The sequence below is a fragment of the Sinohyriopsis cumingii genome, chromosome 3, assembly GCF_028554795.1.
Source record: "Sinohyriopsis cumingii isolate HCF-2022 chromosome 3, ASM2855479v2, whole genome shotgun sequence".
Classification (NCBI taxonomy): domain Eukaryota; kingdom Metazoa; phylum Mollusca; class Bivalvia; order Unionida; family Unionidae; genus Sinohyriopsis; species Sinohyriopsis cumingii.
The window spans coordinates 6,694,660-6,715,847 of NC_142963.1; the positions used below are offsets into that span (position 1 = coordinate 6,694,660).

Below are 21,188 nucleotides of genomic sequence, written 5' to 3' on the forward strand. Positions count from 1 at the left end.
ATGTTAATATCGACACATCTATATATGATTCTAAACACGTTTTCAGAAGAGCAGGCTCAGGAGTCCAGAAAAGAAATAAATCATGAACATGGAAATATGCGATCGTACCTCTGTGACCCTTTGTATATCTCTCATGTTGTCTGGTTCACGATACTCTACTTCCGATTCAACTATTTCATTGGAACAGTCAATTCATATATTAACATTGTGACAGACTATAACACAGAAAAAGGTAAAACAAAAATCATATACACTTGCAACCTCTCTCTCGCTCTCGCTCTCTCTCCCTCTCTCTCTCTCTCTCTCTCTCTGGATTAGAAATTTACGGTAAAGTATATGATGGAGCAGCGGGTGGGGGGATCTTACGGCCTCGTTCTTGTAATTATTTTGTAAACTGATTTCTTCTGAGAGTAATTGTCCGCCATTGTCTGTCAATATGTGTATATACATTTATACAGACTGTTTGTTTATGGAACTTGATACAGTTCATCCGTCAGTCCACTCCACCCCCACCCCCATCCCACCCACTGCTACTGTTGCCAAATCATACTGCAAGTGAAATCCACTGTTTTGTACAAGCGAGCGAAAAAGGAAACGGTCCCCTCATATTTGTATACATGTTATAAATATTTTCAATTGCAGAAGTGATTATATTGGCTGCCCAACTGAGCGTGTAAGCCAGGTTAGGTAAGTGAAGTGTGGTCGCCCGCTTTTGTTATTGTTAATATGTGTCAAAAGGGGCGATAACTCTTCCCGCCGTAAAGTTTGTGAGATATTTGTTGTTTTAACGAGTGAGTGTGCGGGGATGATAAAAAAAGGTGACAGAGATTATGGTGTCTCAGCCAAAAATTGTATCGAGACCAATGCGATATCCTTACCGAGGATCATGTAAATTTATGGTTATAAATCCATGAGAAATCGCTTCATCATTTGAGAAGATGTTTTGCTTCAGTTTGGTTAGGGTTTCAAGGGTTGTCATCGCCGGGGGCGGTTGTGGGAGATAAGCACCCACTTCCCTTGGAAATATCCCAATGGCTTGCGTCTGATAGAGCCTCTGACAACCAAATCCAGCTCCAGGCCTTCACGAGTGGCGGAACTTGTTTAAACTGACTGGAGAAGGGATGACAGGCGAGCTTCTGGCGCCTCAAAACCAGATGATTCGGGTAGATGGGGCTCGTTAACCTTGTGTGGTCGCACATCTAGGAGAAGGTAAACTCCGATTTCAAACCTTCGCTGCCTTGCGACTATACCCTCTCAGGAGAAAGGCTAAGGGAGTAAACCCCAACAGAAAATCCGGAGTCGGAGTCATTAAGGCGACTTGGCATTGATTTCAGTGTCATTTCGGCAACTCCTGCGACGCAGCTGGTGCCATGACGTATTGGCTTGTCCTTTCCCTTGGATCCATCAGCTGCGTGGAGAGGGGGGATCAGCTGCATGGGCAACAGTTGATTCTCCATATCACCCTGCCCAGGCTTGCGCCCTGGAGAGGACACTCCAGCTTCGCTCCATATCGTCGACACAACACGGGAAGCAGCAGTTTACCGGTTATAAGTCACCGCTCGATTGGCGTAGAGCCAGACGCCAGGGGTTGCTTCCGACGGTGGGAGAGACCAACATGTTTCACTGGACAGCTACCGCCCGCCTCAAACTGGGCAGCCCCCAGCCAATAAGGTGCCGTCCCGCCACAGTTCGCCTGCCTTGCTGGGTGCGTAAGGCTTAAGGTACGCGAGTACCTGACAAGCGGACTGCAACTACTGCACCAAGAAATAATAAAATAAAAATAAAAAAGAAGACTTCAATCCTCAAGCTAGGTACCTGGAATGTCCGGACCATGCTGACTGGGCTTTCAGATGATATCCAGACAATCAGTGATGTTCGTAAGACTTCAGTCATCAACGACGAACTTGCAAGGCTCCAGGTCGACATCGCCTCACTACAGGAGACACGACTACCAGATTCTGGGTCCCTCAGAGAAAAGAACTACACATTCTTCTGGCAAGGAAAGAGTGCAGATGAAGCCAGAGAGTTTGGTGTTGGATTCGCTGTCAGGAACACTCTGCTGGGAATGATTGAACCCTGCCAACAAGGAAATGAAAAACTGCTATCCCTCGGCCTCCACACCACAAACGGGCCTGTCAACCTGATCAGTGTTTACGCTCCCACACTAAGATCCGCCACAGATACCAAGGATGAGTTTTATGATGAGTTAAACTCGCTCATTGACAAAATTCCCAAGGAAGAGAACTTGATTTTGCTGAGCGACTTCAGTGCTAGGGTGGGTGCCGATCATGACTCTTGGCCCTCCTGTCTTGGCAAGTTTGGCGTTGGGAAGATGAATGAGAATGGGCAGCGCCTTCTAGAGATGTGCTTGTACCACGAATTCAGCATCACCAATTCATTCTTTCAGACAAAGCCACAGCACAAAGTGTCTTGGAGGCATCCCAGGTCTAAACACTGGCACCAGCTGGACTTGATCATTACAAGACGGTCAGCCATGAAGGGTGTACTTCTTACCCGTACCTTCCACAGTGCTGACTGAGACACCGACCACTCGCTGGTGTGCTGCAAAATGAAGCTTCAGCCAAAGAAGATCAACCGCTCTAGGCAAGAGGGTCAACCACGCATTGATGTGAGCAAGACATCATATCCAGACAAGGCTGAGGAATTCACATATGCTCTTTCCAAGACGTTTGACTCAGAACCCCCCCCCCCCCCTCAACGGCAGTGCCAAAGAAAGATGGGATTACATCAGAGAGATTGTATACAGCACAGCCACACGGATCTTTGGTAAAAAGCAATCAAAGCACAATGACTGGTTTGAGGCTAACTCTGCCACACTCATTCCAGCCATAGAAGAGCGTCGCAGTGCTCACCTGCAATACAAGCGATCCCCCTGTCAGAAGACACTACCGGCATACAGGTCTACCAGAAGCAAAGTGCAGAGATTAGCACGGCAGTGTGCCAATGAATACTGGCTTCAGCTCTGTCAGAGTATCCAGTCAGCAGCAGATATTGGAAACATCAGAGGCATGTACGATGGCATAAAGAAAGCAATGGGTCCCACAAAGAAACTGACAGCACCACTGAAGTCTGCCACAGGTGATACCATCCACAACAAGGGCAAGCAGATGCAGCGATGGGTGGAATACTACTCCGAACTGTACTCCAAAGAGAACCACGTGCACAATGATGCCCTCAATGCCATTGAAAACCTCCCTCTCATGGCCGAACTGGATGAGAAACCTACTGTAGACGAATTCAAGAAGGCCTTAGAGAAACTGTCCCTAGGTAAAGCCCCAGGGAAGGATGGCATCACAGCAGAACTCATCAAGTGTGGATGTAGCGTGCTTCTCACACACCTGCACGACCTCCTCTGCCAGTGCTGGGACGAGGGGGCAGTGCCTCAGGACGTGAGAGATGCTAACATCATAACCCTGTACAAGAACAAGGACGACAGAAGCGACTGCAACAACTACAGGGGCATATCACTTCTCAGCATCGTGGGTAAACTTTTCGCACGCGTCATCCTGAACAGACTGCAGACGCTTGCTGACAGAGTTTACCCAGAGTCGCAGTGCGGGTTCCGTGCAGAGAGGTCCACAATCGACATGATGTTCTCTGTCAGGCAACTGCAGGAAAAATGCAGAGAACAACACAGACCCCTCTTCCTGGCCTTTATAGACCTCACCAAGGCATTCGATCTGGTCAGCAGAGACGGACTCTTCACAATCCTGGCGAAAATTGGTTGCCCTCCAAAGCTGCTAAGCATGATCCAGTCCTTCCACGATGACATGAAAGGCACAGTGCAGTACGATGGCTCAACATCCGACCCCTTTGACATCCGCAGTGGAGTTAAACAAGGCTGTGTCCTTGCCCCCACGCTCTTCGGCATCTTCTTCGCAGTCCTGCTCAAGCACGCCTTTGGGACGTCCACAGAAGGGATTTACCTGCACACACGATCAGACGGCAGACTGTTCAACCTGGCACGACTGAAGGCAAAGAGCAAAGTGCGTTAAGTAACCATCAGGGACATGCTCTTCGCAGACGATGCTGCTCTAGCCACCCACACAGAAGCTGCGCTTCAGCACCTGATGGCCCGCTTTGCTAAAGCATGTGATGAGTTTGGGTTAACCATAAGCCTAAAGAAAACAAACGTGATGGTTCAGGACGCGGACCCCCAAGCATCATCATCAACAACTACGAACTTGAGGTGGTGAGTCAGTTCATGTATCTCGGCTCTACCATCACCAACAACCTCTCGATCGATGCTGAGCTCAACAAGCGGATCGGAAAGGCATCAACAACTCTCTCCAGGTTGTCGCAGAGAGTGTGGAACAACAGCATGCTGACCATGAACACTAAAATTACCGTGTACCGTGCATGCGTACTAAGCACTCTCATGTATGCCAGTGAAACCTGGACTCTGTACGCCTCACAAGAGAAAAGACTGAGCGCCTTTCACATGCGATGCCTCCGACGCATACTCGGGATCACCTGGAGCGATCGAGTAACAAACAACGAGGTGCTCGAGCGTGCCAAGATTCCCAGCATGATCACACTCCTCCGCCAACGCCGCATCAGATGGCTGGGCCATGTACGTCGGATGGTTGACGGACGGATCCCCAAAGACATTCTTTATTCTGAACTCGCCTCTGGCAAAAGGTCGATCGGACGGCCACATCTCCGCTTCAAGGATGTCTGTAAGCATGACATGAAAGCCCTTGATATTGATGTCAACACCTGGGAAGAGCTCGCTCTAGACAGATCAGGCTGGCGACATGCTCTGATCACTGGTCTGAAAGCCGGAGAGGACAAGCAACGCTTGCTAGCTGATGAAAGACGATCGCAGAGGAAGAAGAATCAGCTTCATCCAACACCTGACACAACCTTCAAGTGCAGCAAGTGCAGCAGGGACTGCCACACCCGCATTGGACTACTTAGCCACAGCAGACGCTGCACAACCACCAACCGGGACATCTCTCATGGGCGCAGTTCCATCGTCTCTCGAGACTAACGGATGCCAACAACAGGTTAGGACGACAGGCAATATGGCAAATTAACTACCACCCCCTAAACAAATTCAATATGGGCATTGTGAACTCAGTACCCCCAATGAAGTTCATCAGGCCGATATTTTGTTTTTACCAAATGATACTATTCAAACTGGAGACGTCAATCACGCACGTATAAATATGTATTAACTGTTGTTAACGTTGCAAGTAGATGCAAAGAAAAGGAACCGTTATTACCTATAACAGCTAACGAAGTTTCCTCTGCGTTTGAACAAATTTATAGACGAGGGCCATTTGCAATGGCCACAATTATTACATGTGTATCCTCTCAAAGAATTTCTGGGTGCAATAACGTCGATGATGAAAAAACATAACTGCGAAATCAGACAAGGGCACGCTGCGTTACATCATGATCAGGCAATCGTTGAACGATTTAACTGAACACTTGCTGAGCGATTATTTGGGTATCAATACACTCAAGAAATTTCCACAAACTCAAGATCTCGTGAATGGGTTACAAGACTGCAACGTGTTTTAGCCGTATTAAATAATGTAATTACACTTGGAATGTCTATGAAACCCATCAACGCAATCACGAAGAAACGCATACCAGTACAGCGACATGACTCTTTCTAAAAATAAAAAAAATGTATTAGGTAATGTGACTGTTAGATATTTATATGAGCCTGGGGAGCTTGAATGGTGTGTGTGGGGGGGGAGATCGACTAATCCAATCTGGAGTGTAACCGCCCATAATATTTCCAGAGTGGTAAGATCCACAGGTAGAACTGCAATCTACAGATTAGATTTAGCTGCTCCTCAACGTGGATTTGTCCGTGAACAATTACAAGTAATTCCTGCAAATACTCAATTGCCACCGCCTTCCAAAAAGTGAAGGTTTACTGGCCCATCAAGGAGCTAGCCCCCCTCCCCCCCCCCCCCCCCCCCGCCTCGATTACACTCCAGACAGGTCAGCAACACATTTCCACGTGTATGAACACGACTAATATTAATTCTATCCATGGTAAATTGTCTTGGATTTTTTTTCGAATACTGTTGTCATAACATTACTTCATTACAGATCACACAGTCATTATTTTGTTGTTGTCTTAGCGTCATAATCGTTGACAAACTCGCCAGTGTTTTTTTTTTTTGGGGGGGGGGGCACTTTGTTGGTACCCAGCTAATTCATTTTTTCCTTATTATTATATCATCACCATTGCCCTGAGCGTGATTCTTGTCCACAACTTTATCCTGAATAAATTCAGCGATAACCCTCTGTAGTTAAGATATTTTTGTCTCTCTGGATACGGCTAAATAAACTAAATTTTACTTTCGATACGGTCATCAATAATCAAAAGTGTAGTATCATAAATAGTTAATCCCTGGGATGAATGGTTATATCATATCCTAGTTTCCAGCACGATGTTGCAGCCGCAAGTGCTTTTTCAAACGCATCCACATCAACAACAACAATGTCATTCAGTACAAGTTTTTATTTCTCATTTTCCCAGGAATCGATACATCAATATTTTGTTTACGTGTATCTGCTGGACGATAAGACAATGGGAGACGTAGCCCTGGATATATCTCTTGATGAAGCAGAAATAATCACTGCTGAAGTGAATCACGAACACAGGTCACTAGGATGCCATAACTTCCAAAATCCTCGTTTGTTGTTTCTGGAGTTACTTAACGTATCATCGAGTACTGGACGCTATCCGGCTTCAGTTGTATTGATGTTTAAAATTCTTTAAACGACTCATTTACTGCCATGTGGTCTTCTAGCATTTCCTTGTGATAAACCACATATTCTTTGTGTGGGGATTTGCCGACAAAGGGTGGGGGTGGCCGTGATCTCCGCACATAATCACGGCTGTCGTCAGCAGCCATGGAAGAAACCTTTTTAACACATCCACGATACAGTGCATATCTCATCGCAGATAATAATCTTAGTGATATACTTCTCACCCATCCGCTCTGGGGTCCATGCGTCTCCCTTTCATCGAAAGAAACTGTGATAGGTATGTGACTTAACACCTCGTTATTTCATCTCCATGGCGAGGCGGTGAGCACCACCATATCATTGCTCAGAAACAGATTTATTGCGCGCATCGTTTTCCTGGAACCCCCGGTCCATTAAGATAAACAGTTGTATGTCTAGCAAAATGATCATGTACAGGTGGCGCTGAGGACGGTTATGACTGCTGTGAGTTCCTGTAATATTCAGGTAGCGGCTTATAATCTGCAGATTCCGAATATTCATATATCATCTCACTCTTGACTAGCCAACTACCACAGGGCACTAGTGCCCTGGGAGCATCTCCTGCCCTTCTATCACATTCATCTAACAATCCAATAATTTTTTGATCGATATAAAATGAATATGTGGCGACTCTGATCGCGAAATATGTTTAGCAATGATACCAGATTTCTACTCACATAAGCTAACATCGAAGATCTTAAATGAGTATACTGCGACGAATTCCCACCATAATACCACACAATAGTGCCCAGTTTAGTTCCATCGTTCAAGAATACACACTCTGTGTACGCAAGCATGCCTTTTCTCGTTGTGTCTTTATTATATCAATTTCGGCCTCATCGATAATTAATCGTGTACAGCTTCCTCTATTATGTGATGAGGCTCCTTGTGCAAATTTACCAATGATTTTTCTGCCCAGATATTTTACAAGCGACGTCTCGCAGTTGTCGCTGCGTTCTGGCATCCAAACTTGGTTTTTTTGTATACGATACAAAATGATTGCCTCATTTACTGTCAGCAATAACAATATCGCCACATCAAGAATGTATGGTTCTAATACTATTGGAACCCAACCACGTTCATTTTTTGCACAGTCATCGTTGGGATTAATCGCCTGATTAGGTTTAGTAAAATGTCAGCCAAACCAAACCACAATAACAGGATGAATCCACTTAGCAAATTCAAATGACTCAACACATGCAAATCCTGTTAAGTCGAAGTTGGGTAGGGGTCCATTTATCGATACCCTTGACATCTCACGGGTAGAATGCCCAAATCGCTTAAAATAAGGGGGCATACTCACCCATCCAAAGAAAACTTCCAGGGTAACATGCCACCATATCAACGAAATAACATGCCACAATATCGACGGAAATAACTTTGTTGAAATCATATTTGGAATTCCACAGCCATTCGTGTCCATACTGGACACACGATCGTTGAATATCCTTTCGACGTTGGTCTCCATGAATTGTTCTTGTGAGCAAAATGATCAAACCACAGACAGGTCAGTAAAAGAATTACTCAGTCATCGTTCTATCCCTTCGTTGTCGTCGGTATATTTTCTAGCGACTTCATTCAGCGTTGTATGAAAAGATTCAGCACGATAAAGATACCCGCACGGTCATACAAATTGATCAAATCGTCGTTTCTCATCATCATTCTGAAACAACCACAGACACAGTGGATCGGTTTTACTGATCTCACGAATATAGTCAATTAGATCAACACACCCACACCCCAATGTTAACATCAGCGCTGTAAGCCTTGACGAAGACAAGTAGGACAAATCTAACTCGTTTATCTCGTGGAAATATGGTTATACTTGACGTCTAAGGATGAGCGTTATAGTTAATTAGTGTAATCGGAGCTTCATTTTTCAAGAACTTATCGGTGTACATTACCTCGCCGGTTATTCTTTGAACCCGTGATGGGAAATATTAGGGTCTTTTCTAACTCAGCAATATCTCTAACGCTGGCCCCACTGGATCGCACTTTAGCTTCCCATTGATTTATTCTATTACGTCGTAACTCTGTCAGACCATTCCCTCGTAACGCGCTCTTAAAGTGTTCTGTGATTCTCTGGGCGACACAATTTAAGATGCCACCCACCCCCCGGGGCACAAGTGCCCTCGGCCACTAACGACCCTCGCATGGATGCAAGCGCTTTCACCCAAGGCTCATTTAACGGATAAATATCATAAACTACTGCAGTCATAGGATATGCTTTCTCGTAATAGGGATTATCCACCCTAGTGAACATTCCTGGTCTAGAATTTATATCTAACACAGACACCCCCGTGGTGCTTGCACCAGCACGGTTTCGGGATTCACGAACAGCGTCACGTTTATCAGGATAATCCAAGTTCCCTCACTGTTGTCCTCGTCGACCACAGCAACATTACATTTGACTCTGAACAAATATATTTTTATGTCCTGTATATAATCCGCAATTTCCCTTGCTCGTTGGTCATTCATGGTAGCATCAATCTGGTGACTATATCCCCTGTCAGGGGTCGCTAGCGACCCTGATAAGGATCAGAGTCAGGATCTCAATGTTGACCACACATGAATTGCCCCATCACGTCTAAACATGTTCTTGGATCCATGGATACGATCAAATAATTTCAAATGACCCCTAGCTGTTAGGGGGAATTTAATATGTCAAGAAAGAATCGCCCGCTCCAATGACCAAGGTGTCCGGGCCCTATCGCGGATAATCGTGTAAATTCCTCCATTATATAATTAAGGAAAATATATATAAATTAAACTTCAACTTAATTCACATACAAGTGGCTCGAGCAAACCACCGTGTGTGCGAAGACGTGTTACACCACTGATATTGTGCGTGTCATATGCAAAGTGTGCGAAGGGGAGTTCCAGGACCCAAACCGTGTTTGAAATATAACAAGAGGATGGGGGGGGGAGGGGCGACAGTGTTGTGTGCTGCGTGTGGAGGTAGAAAATACAGAGAGTTTAAACCGTATTACGATAAGAAGAAAGACGAGGGTATCCAGGGCAATTGACATTAACAAAACTGCGCGTGTAAACACTGCGAGTATTCAATGCTCCAATCGTAGATGCTAGTATCCTTGATGCAGCATAAACGACCCTGAGTAAAAACGGTGATCCAGTACACATTATTGATTTTTTTCTTCAGTCGATTGTAATTTAGACAAGTAATATTTACTATACAAATAAAGCAAGGAAACAGCGACGACAGAAGTGAAATACAAGCGTTTCGATCACATCCTTTTATCAGCAAGTTTGAAGTATCGCGCGAGAATGTGAATCGAAATTGTCAAATTAGAAACGCAGTCGGTTTTTCTTTGTAATACTGACTATCGCGTGTTCACTGTAGAAAAGAAAGAAGAAAAAAAACATCATTCTCATAGGTTTGTCTACGAGTGTTACCATGGCTTGATCGATCGGGGTCTTGTTGTGCATCATATTGATTCGAATCCAGAAATAATTGTCTGTGTAACCATGAAGTTGTTAAACAAAGTGAGAATTGTAAGCGAGGAAACAGTGGGGAAAAGCAAGAAACGTCCACTACCTGTAGTGTATGTAACTCTACAAACAGACGAACAAACAATATTTCCATCAATGACATCAGCAGCCAAGCACTTCGATATTGTCCCAGCTTCAGTAAGGTGTGTAGAGGAAGATAATACATTCTACGTCGTCAAAGAAATATAATCAAGAATAAAATTTCATTGTACCCAACAACAATAATCCACACGGTACGACCTTGTAAAGGGGAAGTAACCAGGGCGTCAGCGCCTTAACTCTCACAGTGTAATACGGGATAGAAACTTGAATATTTGTTTTGGTTTGTACACCTTTTATATATTCTTGTTTCAGCTAAAATAACATTTACACACACAGCAGTGATAATTATAAATTATATATTTGATAGTCGGCAGCAGCTAAAACGTTAATCGTCTGCAGGTATTTATTAAAAAATGCAGCAGGTTTTCTTTGAAGCAGCGATAGTCAAGAGGTAAATGCAGTTGGGAGAAAATCGCATGCTGCTTACAACCATACTACCATTAGTTCGACTCCCGGACGCGGCATATTGCTGACGTGTTTAAAGCTGAAATTATTTATAAAACGTGGGGAACCGCAGGTAAATTGTTCGAAAGACAACCGGAAAACGTAAACTGAGAGCTGACATGCACACCTACCATCAGTCGAAACTGACACGTGATGCGATTTTTGCACCACCTCAGGAGTTTGCCTGGAGGTAGGTGTGTTCACGTTTGTCAGAACGCGTCCTGTTGACCTTAGAACCCAATACGACAGCGTGAGAAAAATGTATTATTAAATGTATTCGAGACAACGACGGTTTATGCGTTTGCAAATCCACTGGGTTGACAGAAACTAAATTAATCAAGTGGCCGGGTGGCGCCTTGGGCGTGAAAAATATCAAATGTAGCATTGGGCATCTTGTTTGGATCTTTTAAGGTCTGCGTGATAACTTCATTCCATCACATTCACAATTAAATTGACCGAAACTGTGGAAGTGATCACAACAACACCAGGGGGTATATGTCGCCCACCCCTATCGTTGCCGTTATTGTGTTTCAGTATCCCTGGATGAGGGGACATCGCTCTCCATGTGGTGATGATCGCGGGAAGATATTTATCGATGATATCGCTGAGTGTTGTTTTTTTTTTTTAATTTCATCGATGTCAAGCCATGGTAATTTAAAATTCGGTAATTGGTCGCTGGTGATCTTGAAATAATTAATAAAATGATGTTTGTATAACACATTGCTGGTGTCTTTCTTTCTTTATCACAGATTCCTGAAGTAATTCAGCGTCAGTCACTACTTGGTTGATATGTTGTATCATTGAAATGATTTGCTGTTTAAGATTATCATTGGAAAACTCATGTGCTTTCTATTAAAATAATTGCGTAATTTGTCACGCATACGCGTATGCTCGTGTGATATGTGCTTGGCCAATGCTATATTGGAATTTTCTGTCTTTTTATTTTCTCCTCCAAATTACATCGCTTACTAACCATTGGATATATTTTTTACCATCAAATGTTCGACCCTTCCATGCATTAAGATTTCTGTACGCGGGAGGGGTTATAAATTGCAGTTTATCTGTGGTAAAATCTCCGCGTTCAGGTTCAGGTACCGATGGGGGTGACACTTTTGGCCACCCTAATAAAGTTCGGATCGATGATTGATAGATATCCACGGTATAATCGTGGGTGGATATTCAATAGAAGCACTTAACGTTGGCTCGTGTACCGTTATGGCAATTTTCGATTCCTTTTATGTGATGGATTTAAACTGACGTTGAAATTCATCATTGATTTGTTGGGTTTGATAACTGCCAGCAGGGATGTCGGCGGTTTGCAAGTCAGGAACTTGTGCCCCGGTTCCATCTGCTTATTTTGTATTCGCAAATACTAGTGAATTATTGGCTTGTAATCCACCAAACGATTTTCATCTAATATTAGGCCAACTATTATACACTCGTAATTGGGCCAGTACTATTTCAAGATACCTACCGTTTGGGGCTCGAATGGGTGTAGGAAAACTAATATCAAATTCTGGGTTCATTGATGTCCGCGAATATCATCGTCGTTGTCGACGATGCAGTATTAGAAGCTATTTGTTCTAGTAATACTATAGTGTCATGGTCTACCATTTATTTTGTATACCCTTGATTCTAATTAGAATCTTCCCGAGGCTAGTAGTGGTGGTGGCACCGGGTGTCGTCGTTGCCTATTATAGTCATCGTATCAAATATTCGCAGTCAGTAATCATATCGTCCTTCAACGCCGACGATATCAGCGATGATAATCTGCTGTACGCATGTGTTACCACGGATAACAACACTGTATACTCGTGTAATTTATCAGTGGCGCATGTCGGTAATTTCTTGGCCATGATATTAGCGATAAAAGAACCCCTGTTATAACAGCCATAACGATTCCCACCACTGGGGCTATCACGTAAGTGGCTCATAATTTCCCAATTAACGTCATCATACCAGCGACTACGACTGATGCAGCGTACACAGTAACGTCAGTAACCACGATGCGTCGACGGTATTTTTAGTTTTCCCAGAAACGTGTCTATCATATCGCTCAGCGATCGCTGCCAATCACGGGTTTGACTGAATCTGTAAGTGGAATCGTACTTCATTGAATAGCGCATTATATGGAGTGCCAGCTCTCTAATACTTTAACTAACTGACCTATGGAGACATAGATGCTACAAATTCCAGGCACCAACAAAAAGTACTTGAGGTAAATTTGTGATCCTCGTGGTCTAATATAAAGGTTTCTTCGGCGTTTTGATTTAATACAATTGACATCGTTCCAGAAAATCCATCGGTTGAATGGTGCCATATATACGTGGTAAATATCCGAAATTTTTCAGCACTAAACACGGACAGCCTGTACAGCCCAGTAATCCCAGCGGTATATTTGAGGTAGTTATTATACCGTGACCATGTGGCGAGTCCGGATGATACTGTGTATACAACGTTGATGGGCGGGTCGTATACGGAACATTAATCGCTTTTAGTTTTTCTTTGATTGTTACAAATTTAATGTTGGCCACAGTTGGATCTATAAAAAAAACTCCATGTTTCTCCGAAAACTTGTAAACGCGGTCGTATGGGTAGCATAATCTGTTCTAAAATTAGCTAATCCACCATTAAGGGCCATTAACGTGGTCCTCGTAGCATTGTCGCTGTTGTCGACATATAATTTTGTTGCATCGTCGTCGCTCGAGTCTGATTCTCTCACTTTACCATTTTATTTTTATTCATGTTGAGTTCGCCGGCCATCGTGTCGCCAGCCGATGAAATCACGCTACCAGTTCGTATACCTTGTCCCTTTGGTGGGAGTTTTAAATCCCTGCCCTGTAGCTTTCTTTAATGCTATTTCAGCAGCAGTTCAAACTTCATCAAGTGCCCCTGCTTTTGTAATAGCACGGGCTGCAGTGGCTATTAATCCTGGTATGAGTGCAAGAAGTGGAAATAACCCACGCCCGATCATTGATGTGTCCATAATGGCAGCTTCAGAAAGATCGAGTCGTACACCAGTCTCTGATCGATTAGCGTCATTAAAGTGTTTCAGCTGACGTTCTGTCAGTGATAGTTCATCTGGGCAGTGTAATACCGAGGATTATTTCAGCGTGATGTTTATTCCAGAATTCTCTTTCGCTGCCGATTGTAGCTTTTTGATCTGACCAGGGGTCAGGGTAACATGCACGGGATGATATGAAATTATAATAAATATCAACGACGATTAATTACTGATGGAAAAACACATGTTTTCCACTGGGACAACCACCCCTCAAGCAGCATTGTTTAGTCTGACAGTATAAAAGCAATTGCTCGACAACCACCAAGAATAGCTGGTGTACGAGGCATAGCAGCTCGGAAGTGTGCGTCAACGAATGATTGTCTAAATATATCCAAGTGTTCCAGTGAGAAATAATAGTTTGGATACCGCTCTTAGAAATCCCACTGTGATATTTGTATACCAGAATCCACATTCTGACCACGTCCCATGAATGACATCAATCGATGATACGCTCGTATAACAAGATTATTATGAAATTTAATAATATGTCCTTGGATCGTTCTTGATGTATGTTTATCATTAATGAAACTTCACTAACCCAAAGCATGTCATATCATTGCACTGTGTAATTGTGACTCTACTCGCACATTATTTTGGAAAGCAATAACTATATAGCGTGATGCTAACACCCCCTGCTGTAATGCTGTCATGTAAATGACCCAGCAGCATCAATATGAGCACTGTCTGGTCATTGTCAACCGTGATAAAGTTGACTTACCACTGTAGTCAATGAAAGAGAGCAGCCGTTATTCTTGAACGAGTGATGGTGTCATTGTTGGCATCCACAACGAATGCTTTGTTAGCGTCACTTTGCCATGAAGCAACACATTTGCAGCTGCATCAACCTCCTCAGCGTGCCTGATTGCATCATTGACTGGCCTGCCGACGTTTAATAATCATCGACCCAGTATTGTCGTGGCAGCGTCAAAATTTGCGATAAATGATTCAATAATTTTTCCGTCATTCATGTAAGTGGCACTGTTAAATAACGCCATGATGCCGTTGTTAACAAAACCAGGTCGATCTAAAATTCCATATGCAGTATTATCTGCTTTCCTTCGATCTCGGTAAAAGCCCTAGCCGGTAGGAAATATATACTTGTATCCTGAACTTGAAGCTCAATTCTTCCTGGTCTGTTAGGCACACGTGCATCATACTAATAATACTGATAATCACGTATCGACTCGTCTTTAAAGACTGGGGCGTCCATGTCGAATGGCGGGATCAGTTACACGCTAGTACATTTATTATTAATTCATTATCGTCTAACGCGAAGACCACTTCCCGCTACTAGACTTGAGGTTATATTTTTCTCTCTCTCCGATTCTGACCGTGGTACGGGCGCACCAGCTAATTCTTACAACCGTTGATTTTCAACTTGATTTATTACTTTACCGACATTGACTGGCATCAGTTCAGTGCTTTGAAGTGTATCTGGCTGCTGTTTTTTTCTGCGTGTTAATCGTGCAGATCGTTCCATAGTGTGTGGACAATGTTGTGTGTACTTTCGTCATGAATGACGTCTTGGGTATCCCTTATAACATTTAGTGCCTTGTTTGGCCTGTGAGCACTTTCGCAGAATGAGTGATCAGTGTTTTTACAGTTTGATTACACAACATTGTCACCCATAACAATTTGTTCACGTTTAATATCGTTTGTTTGAATTCTTGTTTTGAGTTAGAGGCGTTGATGTCTGAAACTGTTGATTTGTATTTGAGAAGTTTCTCGTTACGATTAAGCATGTTGATTATTTTAAATGGCGTTGTCTTCTTTTGCTGAAAGTATAACATGATTATTTTAAATGGCGTTGTCTTCTTTTGCTGAAAGTATATGATGATTATTTTAAATGGCGTTGTCTTCTTTTGCTGAAAGTATAAGATGATTATTTTAAATGGCGTCTTCTTTTGCTGAAAGTATATGATGATTATTTTAAATGGCGTTGTCTTCTTTTGCTGAAAGTATAAGATGATTATTTTAAATGGCGTTGTCTTCTTTTGCTGAAAGTATAAGATGATTATTTTAAATGGCGTTGTCTTCTTTTGCTGAAAGTATATGATGATTATTTTAAATGGCGTTGTCTTCTTTTGCTGAAAGTATAAGATGATTATTTTAAATGGCGTCTTCTTTTGCTGAAAGTATATGATGATTATTTTAAATGGCTCTGTCTTCTTTTGCTGAAAGTATAAGATGATTATTTTAAATGGCTCTGTCTTCTTTTGATGAAAGTATAAGATGATTATTTTAAATGGATCTGTCTTCTTTTGCTGAAAGTATATGATGATTATTTTAAATGGCGTCTTCTTTTGCTGAAAGTATATGATGATTATTTTAAATGGATCTGTCTTCTTTTGCTGAAAGTATATGATGATTATTTTAAATGGCGTCTTCTTTTGCTGAAAGTATAAGATGATTATTTTAAATGGCTCTGTCTTCTTTTACTGAAAGTATATGATGATTATTTTAAATGGCGTTGTCTTCTTTTGCTGAAAGTATAAGATGATTATTTTAAATGGCGTCTTCTTTTGCTGAAAGTACATGATGATTATTTTAAATGGCTCTGTCTTCTTTTGCTGAAAGTATAAGATGATTATTTTAAATGGCGTCTTCTTTTGCTGAAAGTATATGATGATTATTTTAAATGGATCTGTCTTCTTTTGCTGAAAGTATAAGATGATTATTTTAAATGGCGTTGTCTTCTTTTGCTGAAAGTATAAGATGATTATTTTAAATGGCGTTGTCTTCTTTTGCTAAAAGTATATGATGATTATTTTAAATGGCGTTGTCTTCTTTTGCTGAAAGTATATGATGATTATTTTAAATGGCGTCTTCTTTTGCTGAAAGTACATGATGATTATTTTAAATGGCTCTGTCTTCTTTTGCTGAAAGTATAAGATGATTATTTTAAATGGCGTCTTCTGTTGCTGAAAGTATATGATGATTATTTTAAATGGATCTGTCTTCTTTTGCTGAAAGTATAAGATGATTATTTTAAATGGCGTCTTCTTTTGCTGAAAGTATAAGATGATTATTTTAAATGGCTCTGTCTTCTTTTGCTGAAAGTATAAGATGATTATTTTAAATGGCGTTGTCTTCTTTTGCTGAAAGTATATGATGATTATTTTAAATGGCGTTGTCTTCTTTTGCTGAAAGTATAAGATGATTATTTTAAATGGCGTCTTCTTTTGCTGAAAGTATATGATGATTATTTTAAATGGCGTTGTCTTCTTTTGCTGAAAGTATATGATGATTATTTTAAATGGCTCTGTCTTCTTTTGCTGAAAGTATAAGATGATTATTTTAAATGGCGTTGTCTTCTTTTGCTGAAAGTATAAGATTATTATTTTAAATGGCGTTGTCTTCTTTTGCTGAAAGTATAAGATGATTATTTTAAATGGCGTTGTCTTCTTTTGCTGAAAGTATATGATGATTATTTTAAATGGCGTTGTCTTCTTTTGCTGAAAGTATAAGATGATTATTTTAAATGGATCTGTCTTCTTTTGCTGAAAGTATATGATGATTATTTTAAATGGCGTTGTCTTCTTTTGCTGAAAGTATAACATGATTATTTTAAATGGCGTTGTCTTCTTTTGCTGAAAGTATATGATGATTATTTTAAATGGCTCTGTCTTCTTTTGCTGAAAGTATAAGATGATTATTTTAAATGGATCTGTCTTCTTTTGCTGAAGGTATATGATGATTATTTTAAATGGCGTTGTCTTCTTTTGCTGAAAGTATAAGATGATTATTTTAAATGGATCTGTCTTCTTTTGCTGAAAGTATATGATGATTATTTTAAATGGCGTCTTCTTTTGCTGAAAGTATATGATGATTATTTTAAATGGATCTGTCTTCTTTTGCTGAAAGTATAAGATGATTATTTTAAATGGCGTCTTCTTTTGCTGAAAGTATAAGATGATTATTTTAAATGACGTTGTCTTCTTTTGCTGAAAGTATATGATGATTATTTTAAATGACGTTGTCTTCTTTTGCTGAAAGTATAAGATGATTATTTTAAATGGCGTTGTCTTCTTTTGCTGAAAGTATAAGATGATTATTTTAAATGGCGTTGTCTTCTTTTGCTGAAAGTATAAGATGATTATTTTAAATGGCGTTGTCTTCTTTTGCTGAAAGTATAAGATGATTATTTTAAATGGCGTCTTCTTTTGCTGAAAGTATATGATGATTATTTTAAATGGCTCTGTCTTCTTTTGCTGAAAGTATAAGATGATTATTTTAAATGGCTCTGTCTTCTTTTGCTGAAAGTATAAGATGATTATTTTAAATGGCTCTGTCTTCTTTTGATGAAAGTATAAGATGATTATCTTAAATGGATCTGTCTTCTTTTGCTGAAAGTATATGATGATTATTTTAAATGGCGTCTTCTTTTGCTGAAAGTATATGATGATTATTTTAAATGGATCTGTCTTCTTTTGCTGAAAGTATATGATGATTATTTTAAATGGCGTCTTCTTTTGCTGAAAGTATAAGATGATTATTTTAAATGGCTCTGTCTTCTTTTACTGAAAGTATATGATGATTATTTTAAATGGCGTTGTCTTCTTTTGCTGAAAGTATAAGATGATTATTTTAAATGGCGTCTTCTTTTGCTGAAAGTACATGATGATTATTTTAAATGGCTCTGTCTTCTTTTGCTGAAAGTATAAGATGATTATTTTAAATGGCGTCTTCTTTTGCTGAAAGTATATGATGATTATTTTAAATGGCTCTGTCTTCTTTTGCTGAAAGTATAAGATGATTATTTTAAATGGCTCTGTCTTCTTTTGATGAAAGTATAAGATGATTATTTTAAATGGATCTGTCTTCTTTTGCTGAAAGTATATGATGATTATTTTAAATGGCGTCTTCTTTTGCTGAAAGTATATGATGATTATTTTAAATGGATCTGTCTTCTTTTGCTGAAAGTATATGATGATTATTTTAAATGGCGTCTTCTTTTGCTGAAAGTATAAGATGATTATTTTAAATGGCTCTGTCTTCTTTTACTGAAAGTATATGATGATTATTTTAAATGGCGTTGTCTTCTTTTGCTGAAAGTATAAGATGATTATTTTAAATGGCGTCTTCTTTTGCTGAAAGTATATGATGATTATTTTAAATGGCGTTGTCTTCTTTTGCTGAAAGTATATGATGATTATTTTAAATGGCTCTGTCTTCTTTTGCTGAAAGTATATGATGATTATTTTAAATGGCGTTGTCTTCTTTTGCTGAAAGTATAAGATGATTATTTTAAATGGATCTGTCTTCTTTTGCTGAAAATATAAGAATATACGCTCTATTACTGTTCTCTTTACAGATCTTGGTCATATTTTCCTTCACGTTTACATTGTCTAATCGAAGACATATTTTCCATCAAATACGTGCTTTATGTCTGTTTGCCAATTAGGCCACCAACGTTTTTTTTTTTTTTTTACCTTTCTGATATGGATAAGAGACTTAAACACTCACGCAATCAAGCATAAAAATAATAATAATAATAATAATAATAATAATAATAATAATAATGATAATGAGGACATTGCATAGCGCCTAATCTTTAGAAGCTCTAAGCGCTTTACAACATTAGACAACACCTATAACATTAAAAAACACATACAATGATATCATTACAAAAAAAAAAACAAACACCATGAAATTAGAAAACATAAAAAACATGCTGTAAATAGTTAAGGTAGGAAACATTATTAGGTCTTTAAGTTTGTTCTTGCAGTCGAAATAAATTAGTTTTAAGAGCACTCTTGAATGTGATGACTGTGTCTTTGTGTATAAATTCAATAGGCAATTCATTCCACGTTGCTGGGCCCTGGTATGCAAAAGAACGCTGTCCATATGACTTTGTTTTCATAGTGGGAATAATGAGTATACGATTGTCAGAAGAGGAGCGTAAGTATCTTGCTGGTGTGTACACATGGGTGAGGTCGGATAGGTATGTTGGAATGGAGTCCGTCAATGAAACGTAGCACAGAGAAATTTTGCGTTTGATTCTGGATCGAATGGATAGCCATTGTAGGGTACAGAGCAGCGGGGAGGTATGCTCTGATCGTGGTACTCTAAGTATGGTCCGAGCAGCTGTGTTTTGAACTTTTTGAAGTTTCTGGAGTAGATATTGAGATGAACCAGACAGAATTGAGTTACAATAGTCCGGTCTTGAAAGTACTAATAAACACACAAGTGTTTTAGTGGCATCAACTGAAAGATATTTACGAATTGAGCTGATGCGTCTCAGCTCAAGATATGCAGCCATGCATATGTTCATGACATGTTGGTGCAATGTGAGAGTACTGTCCAGAGTAACACCTAGGTTTCGTACTATTTGTGTGAATTTAATGTTGATGTTGCTGATATTTATTGTTTGAGGTAAAGAATTTGAATGAGAAAGTCTTTGTGTTGTTATCAGAATGGCCTCAGTTTTATCATCATTCATCTGCAGTTTGTTACATGTCATCCATGATTTCACATCAGAAATGCACCTCTCTACACCTTGGATGGTAGCATCAACTTCAATTGGGTGGCTAGATTTGCATATTTGGGTGTCATCAGCGTACAATTGGTGAGACACTGGATGATGATATATGACACTTGAGAGCGGCTGAGTGTATAGAATGAAGAGAACAGGCCCAAGAACAGACCCCTGTGGAACACCACAACATAGATTAACTGGGCTGGAGTGTAATCCATTTGCAGACACAATTTGTGTCCTGTTGACCAAGTAGGACTTGAACCACAGTAAGGTTGTATCATGAATGCCAAATACATGCTGGAGACGGAGAAGTAATATATCATGGTCTATTGTGTCAAATGCTGCAGACAAATCAAGGAGGGTGAGGACTGTAATCTTTCCGTTATCCAAAGCAGAGATAATGTCATTAACTACTTTTAGAAGAGTAGTTTCAGTACTGTGGCAAGGGCGATATGCAGATTGTACATTGCTAAAATGACTGTTTGAATTTAGATGAGATACAAGCTGGGATAGAACAACCTTTTTTAAGATTTTGTATATGAATGGGAGATAAGAAACTGGGCGGTAGTTCTTTAAATCGTTATGGTCTAGTGTTGGTGAAACCATTCCACCACGGAGAAAAGAGATTTTGGATAGTGTTTCTGGGGTGTTGGATGGGAAAAGTGATGTGATGCATAGTATCTTTGTGCGATTTCGTCTCCTTTTAAATCATTCCCCTTTTAGTCTGATTGTATATGTAATTGTTGAGACACTACGCAAGACGTTTTGGATAACGTTTGCAAGGTCTTGGATGGTATAGTTGGTGTATTGAAT

The 21,188-nt window shown here is 40.5% G+C and overlaps 1 protein-coding gene across 1 annotated transcript in view; it reads left to right on the plus strand.

The window, feature by feature from the left end:
* LOC149802422 (equilibrative nucleobase transporter 1-like) overlaps positions 1-21,188 on the plus strand; it is a 234,691-nt gene that overhangs the window by 170,227 nt on the left and 43,276 nt on the right. Inside the window, exon 8 of the mRNA XM_089951629.1 lies at positions 47-232. Coding sequence (XP_089807755.1) covers positions 47-232 — 186 coding nt within the window. The remainder of the gene's footprint in view (positions 1-46; positions 233-21,188) is intronic.